General features: G+C 36.4%; 1 protein-coding gene across 1 annotated transcript; it reads right to left on the bottom strand.

Annotated features, from left to right (window-relative positions):
- Window positions 1–2,017: 2,017 nt before the first annotated feature.
- Window positions 2,018–3,471, bottom strand: Dmac1 (distal membrane arm assembly component 1). The gene is made up of 2 exons (XM_020186788.2): window positions 3,152–3,471; window positions 2,018–2,093 (listed from the first exon to the last, which is right to left on the bottom strand). Exons 1-2 carry the CDS (start codon window positions 3,417–3,419, stop codon window positions 2,029–2,031), a joined length of 333 nt encoding a protein of 110 aa, XP_020042377.2. The 5' UTR covers window positions 3,420–3,471; the 3' UTR covers window positions 2,018–2,028.
- Between the last annotated feature and the right edge of the window lie 16,724 nt (window positions 3,472–20,195).

The following is a 20,195-nucleotide window of genomic DNA, read 5'->3' as shown; positions in this document are numbered from 1 at the left end:
TTAAATTGACAGAACAACTGCAGTTGAGAGGACTGACTTCAACTTTGAAGTTCTACTCTACGTAAGATGTTTTCAACAGCATTGCATACTAAAGAAAAATTTTTTGTGAAAGGAACAATTAATGTGGTAAACTTTATTTTAATCATTTTAAGGAAATGCTACAGCCACCCCAGCTTTCAACAACTATCATCCTGATCAGTTAGCAGTCGCCAACACTAAGGCAAGACCTTCAACCAGCAAAGATTATGACTCGCCGAGTTCTGAGATGATCATAATCACTTCTGGCAATAATACTTTAAATTAGGGTATACACATTTTTCATTTGCTATCATACACTAATAATGACATAGTGTAAGCATAACTTTTAAATATTCATAAATCTTTTAGATTTGGATATTTTGATAGTGCAAGGGATTTTCATTATAATTCCATAGATGCATGCAGTGTTCTTTGAACACATTCCTGCCCTCCTCTATATTCCTTTACTTCTCCTTCCCTTTTCCAAAGTTTGGTGGATTTCATTATAACCATAAAGCCTGTGTGCATAATACTAAAAATCCATAATCTACTCTATTACAGTGGCTAGACCAGAATCCCCCCAAACCTCCTATATAGGCCTGTACATAAATTTTTGTTTCTCTAGTAGGTCAAGTCAAGACCATTAATGTTATCCTTACTTACATGTTTTTAGCTTACCTAAGAAAATGCTCAGCCCACAGATGCCCATACTTCCTAAAGTAGGGACAAACTTTTCTTCATAGGTATTTTAGGGGTGAGTGACCATGAATGACCTGTTTTGGGATGTTTATCATCCCCCAACCTAAAACTTTTACATTAATTAACATCACATAACTGAATTGTATATTTCATGTAAACATCTTTTTGTCTAATTTGAGGTTAAAATACTTTTATGTCAACTGCACAATTAGAACACGAATTATAATATGAGTTTAATGTACATACTACAAGAGTCCTTACTTATCTATGAGGCCTACTAAGGCACTTCTACATACTACACAAATAGCTTTAAAGGTACTACTCGCTCAACATGTAATGCAAAACTTACTATGACCAGTAACTGAATTTAATAGTACTTTTGTTGCTTTGAAAGAATGGATAGATACCTTTACAGAGAAACTACAGTATTTTACAGAAAAACGATAGCAAACATAGATTTCTGTTATGAATAAATTGAGTTCTTATCCCAAAAAGCATCTGTTACATCACAAAAATATTTCTAATGGCTGTGAAAATGAAGACTGCTCATTTTACTAAAGGCCTTGAATTTATTTTAACTGTCTTGTACATAAGTCTTATTGCATTTTTTTTACATTTGTTTCATAATGGTAGTTCTTGCTGTCTTGGAACCATCTTAGATCTGAAAGACTAAAAGAAGTAGGCAAGTACTAGCTCCATCAATGACTTCTGAATGACCCCTAGCAAATCACTTGGACTCCTGTTTTAAGGTTGCCAATGAAATAACAAATCAGACTAGCTGTGAAGCTCTCATGAGGTGATAGATTTGAAAATGCCTTGAAAGGTATGAGCAGTACTCAGATCGAGTTTCATGTGCCTATCCAGAGCTAGGTTGCTAGGAGGTGTTGATTCAATTGTGGGAGAAATAAAAATAACTTTATAATAAAATAAAACAGCTCATTTTCCAATTGGTTTAGCTTTCTCCATTTTAGTATTTAAAAAAATTTAATTAAGTTATATATAAGTATAATTTAAATTATTCATTCCTTTCCTATGTAAGGCACAGAACTTGTTTCTTCTCCAAAAAATTTATTGGTTCCATGTAATCTGTGAAACAAAACTACAAATCCTCATAGATAAAGAATGGCAACCAATGTTTTCAGTCTTGTAGTATTCACAATAGTGAAGTCTATCCGTGTCCAGGCTTGTAGTATCCGCAATAGTGAAGCCTATCCATGTCCACCTGGCTGTCCAGAACCTCCACAAATCCTTCACTTGCTGTGTGTGTCATGGAACCAAGGACAGGAGACAACAAATTCACTGGTGGCACTTTCAAACAACGCGGTAGGCCTTTCCTTTGGGGTCTGCCAGGATAACAACTCCCCAACAGGCAATGCCTAGGAAAAAACAACAGTACTTATATATTGCATTTTAGTTTACCAATATATTCTATCTTATTTAACCCTCACAACATTTCTGGAGGATATATTATCATTGTATCTTTCTTATAGGATGGTGTAACTCAGGAAAGAGAAAGAGAAGAAAGGAAAGAAAGAAAGGAGAAGGAGAAATACTAGAAATCTGACAACCTAAAATCCCATTCATTCAGACAACAGGCTTGAAAAGCAAAAAGGATCACAATATTTTAGTGGAAGACATACTGACAATCACTTAGTTGGGCATCATTCAGTGGTACACCAAGTACACGGGTTTGGAACCCACATCTAAAATCTCATTTTGTATTTTTTTCTTTTTTTAAAGTCAGCATTAGGATTTGAACTCTAAGCCTCGGGCTTGAATCCTCTATCAAAGAATCAACAACCCCTTCTTTGCTTTGGTATATTTTTCACACACACTCTCATGCTTTTGCTCAGGTGGCCTTGAACCCTGAATCCCTCTACCCTTGTCTCCCAAGTAGCTGGGATTACAGATGTGCCTTTACCACGCCAACCTTGTTGACATATGGTCATGCTAACATTTTTGCCCTGGTTGGGCTGGAAATGAAATCCTCCTCCTTCATTCTACTGAGTAGCTGGGGTTATAGGTGTTGCCTCAAATTTCTTGAACCAAAAACAAATATTCTTCAGGTTTTCTCCAGGATCTAGAGAACAAGCGTGGGCTTTGGGGCTGTTTAAATCCGGAATCAAAAGCTAACTCTGTCACTTCCTGTCTCATCTACTTCTCTTTGCCACAGTGTGCTCATCAGTAAAATAGAAATACTACAATACTTAACCGTAGAATTTAAAAAACTGACCTTGGTAAGGACTTCCAGAAAACACTGTCATTTTTTTTTTAAAGAGGTATTTCAACAACTTCCTGTACCCTCGCCCCGCTCAGGGGTAGAAGTGCCCGCCCCACCCCCATGAGAACAGCCCGAGCGAGCGCCCGTCCCCGACACTTGGCAGCTCCGTTTCCCTCCACTACCCCAGCCCAAGTGGTTGTGCCCGGCTCTCACTGATGCCGATGACCATCTGCGCAATAGCTCCTGGACCTGGGGCGTATCCCAGCTTCATGGGCCTCCGTGCCACCAAGTACACGTAAGTACCCGCCCCTATCAGTCCCGACCCGGAGAGCAAGCGACAACTCCAGCAGTTATTAAATATGGGTGCTTGCGCGGGACGCTCTTCGGATGTATCTTGGGGAGCAGAGTTGGCAGGGACGGAGCCTTCGGGAGGTTCAGCGACCTTGAGAGGCTCAAAAGGCCCGGACAATGAAGAACCCATGTTCCGGGATGCGTCCTCGCTGTCAGAACCTTAGGTTCGAACTGACGTAAAAAGGGCGCCGGAAAGCCGAGCGCTGGCGCACCGAGCCGGAAGAAGCGTGAGGGCCGCTGGGAAATGTAGTTGTCTTCTGCTTTTGAACGGGAAGAGAGGCGAAATTGCTGAGGTGGATTTTTGTAGCAACAACCAAAGATCCTATCTGCCCCACCCCTTATTATTTTAAAAATTCTGGCGTAGTTAACCCTAACCCTCAACTTTCAGTCTCCTTCGAGGAGAATTCTGAGTCTCTTAAGTTTATTGTCTAACACAAACTGTGAGGCCTTATGTCATCTCACTGTCTGAGAGGTGTGAATCAATGGTTAAGTTTTATTTATTCTTAATCAGTGCAACGGATACAGTGTTCTCAATATATGACAAAACTATTAAGTGCCATAGTCATAGTTGAAACCAATGTCTGCAGATACAAAGTTAAATCTTTTAAACTCTATACCTGAACCTATTCTGAAAGAAATACATAAAAATGATCAAGGTATTAAAAACTGGTTTGAGTTACCTGGATACATACTTTAAATTTCTCGTTATTTTGTTTCTTAAAGACGTGCTCCCAATTTTCTCATATTCATGGGATTTTTTCCTTAAGACTCTTGAAGAAAATTTAATGCAAAATTAGGTCATAACGGATTTGAGGAGTTACTGTAAGATGTGTTCTTGCAGATTTACATTTTTGTCATCCTTTAACAATAACCTTTTAATTCTGATGCATCTTGGCAAGTCAACTTGTATATCATTCACTCCCAACTTTTTCACTTTTCATTTTCTTTGGGTACATTGCTTGTGCTGGGTAGTCCTGGAGGATTACTGAGAAGGGCATTTAAGTTCAGAAGTGGTTTCTCTTACAGGAAGTGAATAAAAAACAGACTACAGGTTTAAGCTTTTCTTCTTTGAATTAGCTTAAAAAATTACATGTTAAAAAATTCATTATTTCACTTTCTAAAATTGAATATGGTTTTTGCAGAGGCTGAAAAAAGACAAAGATAAAGGCACGATAAATAGATTAAAATAGAATAGTGAGAATACTGGGTTGTCTTGCAACTTAATTTCAAAGACCCTCAAAATATATATTTGTCTCTATAAGTGTGTGCATTTTCTATACCTAGACAGGTATATGTCACCATATGTTGTATATTAGTAAAACAAAGGTTTGGGAAATTCATGCTCTATACCTATACCTATAAGCTAACCATGTAACACAGAGAATAATACTTATTCTCTCTTGTTCTCAGTTACCTTATGTGTAATGAGATTTAGACCAGGTGTTCTCTAACTTTTTTTCCTGAATAAAAATCCTATTATTAGGAATCTCTCTTCTAATAGCACTGTGCTGAGTGCCCTACTAAATAAATTCAATTTATAATTTATGGCTACTGCTTCTCACTAGGTTTGATACAACATTCTATATAGTGTGTAATTTGCTCTTATTTACATGGGAAAAATCACTTGTTAGTGGTTGCCAAGCATTTCAATAAAAGAAATACAAATAGATAAAGAAACTATCAAAGTATCCCTATTTACAGATGACATGATCCTATACCTCAAAGACCCAAAAAACTCTACCCAAAAACTCCTAGACACCATAAACAGCTTCCACAATGTAGCAGGATACAAAATCAACTTACAAAAATCAGTAGCCTTTCTATACACCAACAGTGAACAAATTGAGAAATGAGTAAATGTATAAACAATAAAAAATTAAACACCCCTACAGATAAAAAAGGTTGAACACATGGTAGCATTTATGCATGTTTATCATTATAAATTATATTATATGGTAATATGCTAATATTACTATATAGGTATAAGTAACAGAGTAAGGTAAGAGTCAGGAGTAGCAACTCAAGGCTATAATCCCTACAAATTAGGAGGCAGAGGTAGGAGGATCAATGTTCAAAACCAGCACTTGAATCAGAGACCTTATCTGAAAAGTAAACTAAAAGCAAAAGTGCTGGAAGCATGGCTGAACTGGAAATACATTTGCCTAAAGCATGATGCCCTGTGTTCAGTCCCCAGAACTGTAATAAGTAAGTAACACATCTGTTCACCAGCCACCCCTGACCTCTTCCCTAGCAAAAGTGTTACCAGTTTCTGGTTTGACTTTTCAGGATGTCAGCAGGTTTCTTGTCTATTCTCTTCTTCAAAGATTTTTTTAAGATCATTGCATATCAGTTAGCATGTAAAGAACTTCATGTTTTTGTATGGCTTTATACTATCCCATTTTATGGAAATGCTACACTTACTGTATATGATTGGACTCACATGGGATATATTAATGGACATTTAAGCTGCTTTTACTCTTACAGATAGTGCCAAAATAAGTAACTTTGTGCATACATCACATCACAAAATTACGCATGTATCTTAGACTATTTTCCTATAAGGGTATGCAATTTATAAGCTTGGATATTACTAAATTGCCCTCCATAGAAATTTTACCAATTTACCCTCTTGACAACAAGTATGAGAAGACTTTCCTCTAAAACAATGAATTTTTGAAATTTGATCTCTCCTAATAAGTGAAAAATGGTTTGGTCAGTTTTCCTTTTCTTATTATGAGTAAGTTTCTCTCTCTCTCTTTTTTTTTGTGATACTGGGGCTTGAACTCAAGGCTTATCTTAAGCCATTCCACCAGCCCTTTTCTGTGATGGTTTTTTTTTGAGATAGGGTTTCCCGAACTACTTGCCCTGGCTGGCTTCAAACTGTGATCCTCCTGATCTCTGCCTCCTGAGTAGCTAGGATGACAGGAGTGAGCCACCAGCGCCTGGCTATGAGCAAGTTTCTTAATGTATGTTTAGAATTCATATTCTCTTTTCAGTGGACTGACAGCTTTTGTCCATTTCCATCAAAATGTCTTTTTCTCATTGATTTCTAGGAATTCTACACATTAGCGTGGTTAACCTTTTGTCTGGATTTTAAGTTCACATATTTTTCTCTCAATTTTATATTTGTCTTTTGATTTCGCTTGCTTTATTTTTAACATGCACACTTTTAAACATGTAATTGAATTTGTCAGTCCTTCATTTTATAGCTTCTGGGTTTCATGTCATAATTATATAAAGTCCTTCCACCTTGTATGGCTTCTCCTCACACTTTAAATTTTTTAGCACTTGAAACTTTAACACTTTTGTAATTTATTCTGTTATTAGATGTCAGGAATAGAATCATATTTTCTCTTCCCTTCGGAAGCCACCCAGTTATTCAAAGACTGTTTATTAAATGACCCACCATTACCCAACTATGGATTTCCTTTTCTGTTCCGTGATCTACCTGTTTGCTCATGTATCTGTATAACACTACTTTAATTACTGAATATCCGTCAGTAATTAAAGAATACTTGAAGACTGGTTTCTATTATCATATATTCTAGATTTTTCTTGGCTACTTTCACTGTTTATTTTTTACACATGAACTTTTGACTTTATTGATTATTCTAACAAAATGTTGTTGACAACTTTATTAGGCATATAAAACTGTAGGTTAATTTAGGAAGAATGGACGTCTTTATGATATTAAGTCATGTGAGGACATGGAATATTTGCTTTTGTTCATATTTTATTTTGTATTCCTGCATAGAATTTTGTAAACTTTTTTCATAATGGTTTCACACATTTCCTTTCAGACATTTTATCTTTTGTGTTGTTATTGAAAATGAAGACATTTTTCCTTGTCTTGTATCTTCTGCTTTTTGTTTAAATACAATGAGTGTCTTTATTTCCATAAATCCTAATATTGAATTATCAGTGCATTTTAGTGAACCTTTGAAAAGTGACTGGTATTTTTCTTTTTGTGCAATCTTTGTTGATTTGGGGGATCACTAGCATTGCCTGCTTCACAAAAAAATTTAGAAGTGTTTCTTCTTCTCTGTACCCTGGAGCAATTCAAGTACCGTTAGACTCAACTGCTTTTAAAAAGTTTTGCTAAGATTTCCTTGTGAAATTGTGTAGTCCAGGCACTTTATCATGGGGAGGGAGGACGGTTCTTGGCACCTTTCTTTATTTGTATTTTGGAAATCTGCTTAAATTTTCTGTTGGAAATAGTTTTGATAAATTATACACGTCTGGAATACTATCGATGTTGTTTTAGTTTTCACGTTTGTCCTCATTAAATTGAGAAAAGTCTCTTGCAATTCCTTTTCTTAATTAATTCAATATATGTGGAACCCACTCATGCTATACTATATTGGAAAGGGGGCTTTGCAGGTGTGATTAAGTTAAGGATTTTGAGATGGGTTGATTGTGATTGAGTATCTGGTCAGGCCCTTTATGCAGTCTCAAGTGTTCTAAAAAGAGACTTGAAAAGACAGCTTGCACACAGAAGATAAAGCAGTGTGACTGCAGAAACCAAGATTGTAGTGATGCAGCCACAAGTCAAGGAATGCTGCAGCCACCAGAAACTGCAAGAGGCAAGGAACAAATTCTCCCTTACAAGAGAATAAGTTTCCAGTATTTTAAGCCACCAAGTTTATAGAAATTTGTTACAACAGCCACGGGAATCTAATATTTGCACTTGATTAAACTTTTGTCTCCGATAAAGAGTCTGGAAACTCAGCAACCCAAGGCTAAGACTGCAAAGTATGAGTGCTTGGGACAGCCCTTTCTCTTTTAAAAATGATTTTGTATTACTCTGCTATTTTCTCACATTGAGTATTGCTGTGGGGGATTCTGAGGTTGAACCAATTTATTTTCTAATGTATGTTAGATTCATATGGCAAGATCTTTTTATCTGAATGTCCAAATAATTTTCTTTTCCCTTCCTCCCTCTTTCCTTCCTAAAATTATTGAAGTCCAGTAACATCTTTTTTGACTATTCTTGTTCAGTTTTTGCTGACATAAGCAATATATTTTCCATACCACATAAACAGATTTTTTTTTATTTCAGAAATGTTTATCTGAATTATATCTTTTTCAAAGCACAATTATTTTATTGCTTTCCAATACAGTAAAGTAACATTGCTTCCACTCATTCATTATTAAATTCAAAAGATCATTTGTTGAATACTTTTAAATAATGCACTTTTAATAAAAAAGTTAATTATGTAAACTGGTCACTTATAGCAGAGCAGAACTAATTATTTAAAAATTTTTTATTCATTTATTCACATGTGCATACATTGTTTGGCCATTTCTCTCCCCTGTCCCTACCCCCCCCACCACCTCCCTCTTCCCCCCAGCCTCCCTCGCTCCCAGGCAGAACCTGTTCTGCCCTTATCTCTAATTTTATTGAAGAGAAGTCATAAGCAATAATAAGAAAGATAGGGTTTTTGCTAGTTGAGATAAGGATAGCTATACAAAAAGATTCCTAGCATTGCTTCCATGTACAAATGTGTTACAACTCAAGCTGATTCATCTCTACCTTACCTTTTCACTTGTTACTGATCCCCTTCCCAATTGACCTCTGTCACTTTAAGGTTTCTGTATTAGTTCTTTTGCAGTAGGGCCAAAAGACACTTTCATGTTTTGGGTTTCCTACCTATCCTCATACCTCCTGTATGTGCTCTCCCCTTATCAAGTGACCCAAGTCCAACAACATTGCTGCATTTGCCCTAGATCTAAAGTCCACATATGAAGGAGAACATATGATTTTTGGTCTTCTGAGTCTGGCTAACCTTACTCAGAATGATGTTCTCCAGTTCCATCCATTTGCTTGAGAATAATAAGATTTCATTCTTCTTCATGCCTGAGTAAAACTCCATTGTGTACAAATACTACATTTTCTTAATCCATTCTTCTGTAGTGGGGCATCTTTGCTGTTTCCATAACTTAGCTATTGTGAATAGTGCTGTAATAAACATAGGTGTGCAGGTGCCTCTGGAGTAACCTGTGTTGCATTCCTTTGGGTACATCCCCAAGGGTGGTATTGCTGGATCATATAGCAGATCTATGTTTAGATTTTTAGGAAGCCTCTATAATTTTTCCAGAGTGGTTGCACTAGCTTGTATTCCCACCAGCAGTGTACGAGGGTTCCTTTTATGCCACCTCTTCGCCAATACCTGTTGTTGGTGGTGTTTTTGATGATGGTTATTCTAACAGGGGTGAGGAATCTTAGTGTGGTTTTGATTTGCATTTCCTTTATGACTAGAGATGGTGAGCAGTTTTTCATGTGTTTTTTGGCCATTTGAACTTCTTCTTTTGAGAAAGTTCTGTTTAGTTCACTTGCCCATTTCTTTATTGGTTCATTGATTTTGAGAGAGTTTAGTTTTTTAAGTTCCCTGTATATTCTGGTTATCAGTCCTTTGTCTGATATACAGCTGGCAAATATTTTCTCCCACTCTGTGGGTGATCTCTTCAGTTTAGAGACCATTTCTTTTGTTGTGCAGAAGCTTTTTAATTTTATGAAGTCCCATTTGTCCATCTCTGCTCTTTACTAACTTTAGAGTATCGGGTCTGATATTTTAAGGTCCTTGATCCAGTTTGAGTTGATACTAGTACAGGGTGATAAATAAAGATCGGAGTTTCAGTTTTTTGCAGATGGATAGCCACTCTCCCAGCAATATTTGTTGAAGAGGCTGTCTTTTCTCCATCGTATATTTTTGGCACCTTTGTCAAAAATAAGGTGGGCATAGCTGTGTGGATTCATATCCAAGTCCTCAATTCTGTTCCACTGGTCTTCATGCCTGTTTTTGTGCTAGTACCATGCTTTTTTATTGCTGTTACTTTGTAATATAGTTTGAAGTCGGGTATTGTGATACCTCCAGCATTGCTCTTTTTACTGAGTACTGCCTTGGCTATTCGTGGTCTCTTATTTAAGTTTCCAAATGAACTTTGGGGTTGATTTTTCAATCTCTGTAATGAATGTCATTGGAATTTTGATGGGAATTGCATTACATATGTAGATTACTTTTGGTAGTATAGCCATTTTTACTATGTTGATTCTACCAATCCATGAGCACTAGATAGATATCGCTCCACTTTCTGTAGTCTTCCTCAATCTCTTTCTTCAGGGGTTTGTAGTTCTCCTTGTAGAGGTCATTCATATCCTTTGTAAGTTTACTCTTAGGTATTTGATATTTTTTTTGAGGCTATTGTAAATGGGATTGTTTCCATATATTCTTTCTCAGTTTGTTCATTATTGGTGTATAGAAGAGCTAATTATTTTTGTAAGTTGATTTAATAACCTGCCACCTTGCTGTAGCTGCTTATGGTGTCTAGGAGTTTTGGGGGTCTTTAAGGTATAGGATCATATCAAATGCAAATAGGGTTATTTTGACAGTTTCTTTACCTATTTGTATTCCTTTTATTTCTTCTTCTTGCCTAATTGCTCTGGCTAGAAATTCCAGTACTATGTTGAATAGAGGTGGGGATTGTGGCACCCTTGTCTTGTTCCTAGTTTTAGGGGAAATGGTTTCAGTTTTTCACCATTAATTATGATGTTAGCTATAACTTTGTCATATATAGCCTTTACAATGTTGAGGTACTTTTCTTCTATTCCTAGTTTTCTTAGAGCTTTTATCATGAAATGGTGTTGGATCTTGTCAAAGACATTTTCTGCATCTATTGAAATGGTCAAGTGGTTTTTGTCTTTGCTTCTATTAATGCACTGTATTACATTTATAGATTTGCATATGTTGAACCACCCCTGCATCCCTGGGATGAAGCTGACTTGGTCATGGTGTATGATCTTTCTGATGTGTTGTTGGATTTGATTTGCCATTATTTTATTGAGTATTTTTGCATCGATGTTATTAAGGAGATTGAGCTCTAGTTCTCCTTTTTGGAAGTGTCTTTGTATGCTTTTGGGATGAGGGTGATACTGGCTTCATAAAATGACTTAGGCAGTGTTCCTTACCTTTCTATTTCATGGAACAGTTTAAGGAAGATTGCTATTAGTTTTTCTTTAAAGGTCTGATAGAATTCAGTAGAGACTCCATCAGGTCCTGGACTTTTCTTTTTTGGGAGACTCTTTCTTGCTGCTTCAATTTCATTTTGTGTTATAGATCTATTCAGGTGATTAATATCCTCTTGGTTCAATTTTGGATGGTCATAAGTATCTAGAAATCGGTCCATTTCTTCAAGATTTTCATATTTATTAGAATATAGGTTCTCAAAGTAGTCTCTAATGATTTCCTTGATGTTTGTTGTTATCTCCCCTTTTGAATTTCTGATTTTACTGATTTGGGTTTTTTTCTCTCCTCATTTTAGTCAGGTTTGCCAGGGGTCTGTCAATCTTATTTAATTTTTCAAAGAACCAGCTTTTTGTTTCATTGATACTTTGTATGGTGTTTTTTGTTTCTATTTCATTGATTTTGGCCCCTGTTTTTATTATTTTTCTCCTTCTGCTTGTTTTGGGATTTGCTTGTTCTTGTTTTTCTAGAACTTTGAAATATAGCATTAGGTCATTGATTTGAGATCTTTCTGTCCTTTTCATATATGCACTCGGCTATAAACATTACTGTCAGGACTGCCTTTGCTGTGTCCCATAGATTCTGGTAGGTCATGTTTTCATTTTCATTAACTTCCAGGAAACTTTTAATTTCCTCTTTTATTTTATCAATGACCCGTTGATCATTGAGCAATGTGTTGTTCAGCTTCCAATTGTTTGCATGATTTTTACTGTTGTTTTTGTTGTTGAGTTCTAGTTTTAATGCATTGTAATCAGATAGAATGCATGGGATTATTTCTATTTTCTGATATTTGCTGAGGCTTGCTTTGTGCCCTAAGATATGATCAATTTTGGAGAAGGTTCCATGGGCTGCTGAGAAGAATGTATATTGTGCAGAAGTTGGACGAAATAGTCTGTAGACATCAGCTAGGTCCATTTGATCTATGGCATGATTTAGATCCAGGATTTCTTTATTGATGTTTTTGTTGGATGACCTATCTATTGGTGATAGGGGGGTATTAAAGTCTCCCAATACCACTGTGTTGGAGTCTATATATGTTTTTAGGTCATTCAGGGTATGTTTGATGAATTGGGTGCATTGACATCGGGTGCATACAGGTTGATAATTGTAATTTCTTTTGGTGTAGTTCCCCTTTTTTTAGTATGGAATGTCCTTCTTTATCTCATCTGATCAATGTAACTTTGAAGTGTACTTTGTCAGAGATAAGTATTGCTATTCCTGTCTGTTTTTGGGGGCCATTGGCTTGGTAAATCTTCTTCCAGCCTTTCCCCTTAAGCCAGTGCTTGTTTCTGTCAATGTGATGGGTCTCCTGTAAGCAACAGATTGTTGGATCTTCCTTTTTAATCCAGTTTGCTAAATGGTGTCTTTTGAGTTGTCCTTTAACATTCAGTGTTAGTATTGATAGGTATGTGGTGATTCCTGTCATTTAGTTGTTTTTTGTTGTTTGAGGGTTTGATTGTGTGCAGCTGAATCAATGTTACTCTCTACTTTCTTACCTTTCTTCTCCTGTGGTTTGGTATTGCCTGTCCTTTCATGGTTTTGTTTGCTTTCATTTTCTGTGTGCTGAATTCCTTGAAGAATCTTTTGTAGTGGTGGCTTGGTGGTCATATATTGTTTGTTTCTATTTATCATGGAAGACTTTTATTGCTCCATCTATTTTGAATGATAGTTTTGCTGGGTAGAGTATCCTAGGGTTGAAGTTGTTTTCATTCAGTGCCCAGAATACCTCACTCCATGCTCTTCTTGCTTTTAAGGTTTCCATTGAGAAATCTGCTGTGAGTTTGATGGGTTAACCTTTGTATGCTATTTGTTTTTTCTCTCTTACAGCTTTCAATATTTGTTCTCTATTCTCTGTGCTTGTTGTTTTAATGATAAAATGTCATGGGGTAGTTCTATTTCAATCAAGTCTATTTGGTGTCCTTGGGGCTTTCTATACCTGAATGGGCATAGTTATCTGTAGATTTGGGAAATTTTCTATTATTATTTTGTTGAATATATTATGAATTCATTTTCTTGGCACCACTTCTCCTTTTTCAATGCCCATGACTCTCAGGTTTGGTCTTTTGATGAAGTTGGTGACTTCTTGCATATTCCTTTCACAGGTCTTGAATTGTTTGACTAATAGCTCTTCAGTTTTTCCTTTAATTTCCATTTCATCTTCAAGTTCTGAGATTCTGTCTTCTGCTTGTTGTAGTCTGCTGGAGTGGCCTTCCATTGTGTTTTGTATTTCTGTTTCATTCTTTTTTCTGAGGTTTTCCATATCATGGGTCACTTCCTCTTTAATATTGTCATTTTTTGTCCTGAATTCATTTATCTCTCTATTTATGGTGTTACCTGTTTCACTTTGGTGTTTATTTAGGGCTCCTATGAGTTCATTTATTTGTTTTTGTGTCTTCTCATATTCTTTGTTTTTGTTGTCTTGAAATTTCTTGAGTGCATCTTGTATGTTTTGGTTAACCATGTCTAGTAACATCTCCATGACATTCTCAGTAATTACTTGCAGAATTTCTTCTTTCAGATTGTTCTTATGGGCTTCATTGTGTTCCTTGGCATAGTTTATCTTTGTTTTGTTGGAGTCTGGAACTGGGTATCCATTTTCTTCATTTCCCTCTGAATCCTTTATTAATTTATTTTGGGGGGAGAGAATGGTTTCCATCTCTTTTTTGTCTTCCTGTCTCTCCACTTTGTGCTGCTTCTGTCTCTGGTTTGTGTGTAATTTAGTATTTGCTTACTTACAATAGTAAAACTAACAATCAATGAAAAAAAAAAAAAAGAGAGAACCAAAGAAGTCCACAAGGAGAGGTGGTGGACAAACAGGGAATAAAACAAAAAAAAAAAAAACACTTTAAAAAAACTCCAGATTCAGGAACAATAGAATTTCAGGCTTACTAGTTCTGGTGTTACTCTTTCAGCATCCACTCCTGGTGTTTGTATTTAAGCAGAAGCTCTGTCTTAGTCTCACCAGGTGGTTGAGGAGACTCACCAGTTTTTTTTCCTGTCTTTCAGCAGTAGCTGCTTAGTCAGCTCCTCCCTCCGTGAAGTGTGGCTTGTCCTCAGTTTCCGGAGATCAGCTTGTGGCCCACTAGCCATCCAGCTTTGGAGTTGGGTTTTCAGTGTGTTGGTTTATTGGGGGCTTGTTTCTTTGCCTTGCACCCTTTCTCTGGGGCAAGGTCAGAGTTCTTGCTTTCAGCGTGTTATGCTGGTTTGCTGACTTTTTCAAATTTGCAACATTGTTTGACGTTGGATGTTGCTCACTGGCTAAGGGGATGAGTTTGTGGACTGTATCTGCCCTATTTCAGGCAGCAGCTTGTCACCCATCCACTGTCAGCCCTTCTGCCTTTCCAGTCTTTGTTTACTGAAAGTTCGTGTGGAGATCAACGCCTTGCTCCTCTCCCCTTCTCTGGTGTGCTCAGAGCACCCCACCCCCTCTGCTGAGTGTTCCTTTTCAGTTCCTTGTTTATTATTCAGGTTTTTGAGTTTTTTTTTGTGGGGTGGGGGGTCAGTCTGTCCAGGGGGCTATGCTGGTTTATCCCAGGGGTGCCTGTGGGAGTACTGTGTGCAGCTTATTTGCTCACCTGTTGGTCTGCCTCTCCCAAGCAGGTTTGGAGCCAGTGTCTTGTTGCTCAGGAGCCCTCCTGTTTTCTCAGTGTAACATGGCATGGAGAAGCTTTGTACGGGGTGGGGGTCCAGGGTGTTGGAGTTTTTATTCTTCTTGGTATTTTTTTTCTGCCAAGTGTGGCTCCAGCATCTCAGCAAAATTTTTGATTTATGGAGCTCATGCTATCTGCTTCTGCCCTCTAGTCACCATCTTGGATCCTCTTAATTTTTTCATGTAATAGAAATAGAAAGATTTCTGTTAGTCTTAATGTTATTTTACAATAAAGTAGTGCAAAGTTTGGTACATATAGTTTCATCTAGGAAAGGTATGTAATTTATACACTTGATATGATTAAATAACATTTGCATAACAAAATAATACAGAGAATCACTGGCTTTCTATTAAAATTTGATGTTGAAATGCCTTTTATGACATTATGGATTAATTATTACACAAAAATGACTTTACACATTTATAAAGTTAAGAGAAGAAAGATAATTGTTTCTTGAAAAAAGTATCTCAGCATACATTTGATTTATAGTATGATTGCTGGTCTCTAAGATTTTGGGGTCTGCCAAATCTGGACCCCTTATGTACAAATCAGATATGCTGCATTCCTTGACTAAAGAATTTACCTTTTCTCCTGAAATACTGGCAGATTTATGTACTTCTGGGACTATTCCTAGCTTGCTGATTTTCCATGTATTGTTCTTGTGTATAAACTGTATTATTTCTACTCCTTTCCTTTTATGTGTTCTTCCATTTTATTTCATTGTAAGTTCTTTCAGAGTATTCTGAAGAAGAATGTTCATCTAATAATTTATCTAAAAGAAGTTTTGGAGGTGGGAAATCAAAGACACAAAGACTGGGTATTGAAACTGCCTTGGCTTTCCCTATATTTGCTGCAAACTTCTGCCAGATCTTTGATGCTTTTGAAGTTTCTAGATATGTTGGCAAACTCCATAACTAATTTTTCCTCTATGAAAATATGGCTCCTTTTTTATTGGACCTTTTTTTGAAGATTAGCCTTGTAATTCTCTGGTTGTTTATTTTCTTTCCTTACTCTTCCATTCTTAGCTTCAAAGAACTCCATATGCCTGCTTAAATGTGCAATTTTGTGGTCTGCTTCTAGTATATGGCTTTCTTGACTTATTCGGTTGCTGAACTAAAAACTAGGTTCCTGTACAAGAGCCCTCCTCCCTGAATTTCTGCAGGTGTATCTTTGTGGTAAGCCTCTATTTCTAAGAAAGATAGAGACTTAGGATTTTAGCTTGTACAGAAGTGGGTTGGGAGATGCCTGCAGATGAAGAGTCTGTTGGACTTTCATACTTTTACATGGTTTATTCTTTACCACTCCTCCAGAATGCATAGTAGTTGCCTCATATGAAGATGTCTTTGTCATTTCAGTCACAAATGGGCCTGTCCAGACTATGTCAGCTCAAGAGTTCAGAAAGATGTATGTCTACTCTTTTGATAAGAAATAGCCTCTGTATATTTTCATGAAGTGAGACTCTATTCTCCTTTGTTGAGTATGTTTGAGAGAATCTTCATTATTTCCACAGGTATTGGGGTGGTTGTTGGCCTGAATGGTAGGATATTGCATTAGCGTGGAGCTCTCTCCTGTGCCCTGGAGTCTGGAGGGAGCCCAGAGGAGTAATAGCCACATCACTTCTTCCTCGTGTATTGTTGCCAATCTATGTTTATACTTTAAACATTTGTTCTATTTTTTCTATAAAAACCCCCAAAATATAAATTCTTATGTCCTTTATTTTTCTCTATACATTTCATCTTTTTATTTTATATTTGTCCCTTATTTATTGAAATATCTGTTTTCCCTTATAGCCCTATTTTTGTTATTATAAATGTGATGGTTTGATTATTTCTCTTATGGCTTTTGCAGCACTATGATAACTCATATTTTATTTTCTCCTGCTGTCTAATCATCTCATACCTAAGTTCTTTTATTTGCACTTTGAACTCTTGATTCATGGACTTCATTGCTTCCTAATGTTTTTTAAATTTAGGGAGAAAATTTTGGTCATGATGTTTATATGCTCCATGAAAATATTTTTCTGTATGTTACTGTAAATCCATCATTTTTCATGTTTCTTCCATTCTTTCTCTTTTCCTTACTATATCTTTGACTGTCTTAATTTGATTTCTTTTTATATTAAACATCTTACAAATGATGCATTTTTCCAGCCATCAAGAAGAGATGGATATCAGGAAAGAGCCAGAACTCAGTTCCAGTCCACCTAGGATTTGTCCTTATAGTTTATGGAGTGGAGTGTGAGTCCATGTGCATTCTTTGTCTTCTCAGCAAATGAATTAGGCAGTTCTTAATAGATTTCATATTCAGGCTTTTTTTCCCCCCTATGTTGCCAAAGAGACCATGTGCTTCCTGCGTACATGGCTTCTTGGTGGGTTTCTTATTTACCACTATCTTTATTTCCTTCATGGAGCAGAACTGTATCTGTGGGATCTAGGGATTTGTATCTGAAAATGTGCCCCTAACCTTCAAAAACTGTACTTTCTGATTCTTTCTGTCAACTGTAGCTGTAGTGCCTGCTTTTGCTCTGATGTATCTTCTCTACTACACAACCTTGTAGGATATATAAAGAAGTACTTTTGCTTACTACAAGGACAGTGTCCAGGACCCAAAGATACTAAGTCTCTAGTAATTCTTATAATAGTCCTAGTCAGTAAAGATTGCTTTGCCTGAAATCTAAATATAACCAAATGAAAAACCCAGTAAGTGTGTGACAAATGCAGCCAAATTGCCTTCCTGAAATGAGTGCCCATTTTAAACTCTTGTCCAAACTGGATATTTTCAGCTTCTTTTATTGCCTTCTACTTTAAGTAATCCATATCATTTCAATATTTATGTATATATTTATTATTTTATAAATATAGTATCTATGAGTGGACTATTAGAGTTTACTCACTTTTGAAGTATTTTCATACCCTTTAGCATGATACTTTGCACCTAATTGGCACTCAGTAAATTTCTATGTATTTCATTAGACTGATATATTAGCTTGGGCTCAAGTTTGATAGGTACTTTCTATATTCTTGGTGCCCATTAGTAAATTCAAGGTTCCCCTTTTGTTTTCTGTAGTTTGAACTGACAAGAGACTTGAAAAATAAACAATTGAAAAAGACATTCCCTAAAGGTAACCATCAAGTGTAATAAGGCTCAAGTCAAATGGCCCAGCTGTCACAGTAAAATACAGCCTATTGACTTCCTTCTCACTAGGGAAAAGCACTGTGTGCCACTTACCACAGACAGCATGGGGAGAAAGTATCACCCTGAGAACTGCAGGAGGGAATGCCCTGTGCAGCTGAGAGAAAGGCACAAAATAAATCTGGCTGGTAGTAGAAAACCATGTGTTTTCATAAGGGCATGGACAGAAAATATTATTATTCTACTTTATGGGTCAGAAAACCTAACTGAGGGAACCAGCAACATTTTCTAAAAACTACTAAAAAATCATTTAATACTAACTAGTTGCAAACTCTTAATGGAGGAGTAGGGTGGCTCTTACACAAAGATGAGCATGATGGTGTCTGCCTTCTAGGCTTTTGGAGCCTTATCTGGAAACTAAGCACATAAATAAGCAAATCCATTATCTATAGACTAACAAATGTTTTAACAGAGTTAATAAGAAAATTTAGTGATAATGAAGAAAAATAAGGATTATTTCTCTTTGAATGGAAGCAGATGAGTTGAATTTAGGAGGAGGCATATTTTAAGTTGAGCCTTAAAAGAAGGCTAATGTGTGGAGCACTGAATACTGTGTAAATACTGCTGCATTCCTTAGCCTAGGGCAGGATTAAAAGGTATAATAACTAATATTTGTAAAATGTGTTCCAATTAAATGATGCCATTGCATACATTATTCATACAGCTGTATAACCATGAAATGATGGGTTATGTAATTAGAGCCTTTGAAAATTGGGGTATACTAAAAATTCCTGCAGTCATTTCCCACTGATTTTCAAGTTATGATTGCAGGTATGAGTATGTCTAGGACGCTTATGTCATGCAAAATGGTAGCTAGTATATTCTTCAGACATCCACATTGCTTCAGTCCAGTGACATTCACTCATTAGTATCTTATTTCAACCAGAACCAAAGATAAAAACATCACTTCAAAAATGTTATTTGAGTAAATTCTATTCTTATAAGATCAAACAATCTTGTGGCCTAATATTTATGTTTGTATTAATTGAATTTAAAGAGTTGTACAAGGGCTATTAAGCAGTGTGTTTCCTTTGGTCTGAGTACTTAAATTGATCAAATATAAAATAAATACTTTGGGTCTTCTTCACGTAAATGGCACTTCATAATGTCTTGACTTTTCTTAATTTAGAAACATCTAATGTATACACAGTGTTAAAAAGTTGGATAAACTGAGTGTATGTCAGAGAGTATAGGCCTTAAGAATGCTGAGCCCAAACCTGTATAATTATTTTAGCTCTTTCCATAAAACTTATTCACTTCAACAGGATGCCCCTGTACTCTCTTGCTCCTTATTACTGTCATGAGGAAGGAACTCATATTGATCCCTCCTGTAATCTCTTTAGGTCTTGTGGGTATTACATGGGTGAACATCTGGGAATGCTGTTCTTTGCTGTCCAGTGAATCAGCAGAAGAGGAGATGGGTCCCAGGTGTCTTGCAGCCCACTGCATTTTAAGGATTGCTGATACTAATCCACACAGCATCATACTGTCAAGCTAAATGACTCTGGGGAAACTGCTGATGTGAAGCATAGACAGCCCAAGGGAGATAACTGCTCTCTGTGATAAAATGCACTGTTTCCTTGGAATTTTAATTTATTCCAGAATTTCCTTGCAGAGCATATCTTGGTAGTTTACTGCTATTTGTGCAAAGAATAAAGTGGGAGAGAAAGCAAATGAGGTGATAATATGAATTAAAACATTTGTAGTGTTTTCTAGTTTATACATTATCTAATTTAATACTCACAATAGTGTAATGGGATTAGACATTGTTATCTCTGTTTTAAGGATAAGGAAATTGAATCTAGAAGGGCTACGTAGTTTTTCCAAAGTATTTACTAGTGGATGTAGGTGCTGAACAAAATCTTTCACATTAAGGGCAGAAACTGCATATACCTATGTATATTAGTAAATTTAATCCTCACAACAGCCTTATGAGGCAGGAACTCATACTAGCCCTAGTTTTAATAAATTTATGAGGAAACAAATGAATTAGCTTAAAGGTAAAAACTTGGATTTGAATCCAGACTCCAAGAAATAGTCTTG

This window comes from Castor canadensis, chromosome 13 (genome assembly GCF_047511655.1).
Source record: "Castor canadensis chromosome 13, mCasCan1.hap1v2, whole genome shotgun sequence".
In the NCBI taxonomy this organism is placed as follows: domain Eukaryota; kingdom Metazoa; phylum Chordata; class Mammalia; order Rodentia; family Castoridae; genus Castor; species Castor canadensis.
Note: the sequence above shows the minus strand (reverse complement) of the source record. Positions and strands in the feature narration are given on the sequence as shown.

Coding starts and splice junctions, on each gene's coding strand:
- Dmac1 (XM_020186788.2), bottom strand. CDS start 3,419: ATGGGTTCTTCATTGTCCGGGCCTTTTGAGCCTCTCAAGGTCGCTGAA. Junction 2,094..3,151: donor GCAGATGGTCATCGGCATCA/GTGAGAGCCGGG, acceptor GTTTTTTCCTAG/GCATTGCCTGTTGGGGAGTT.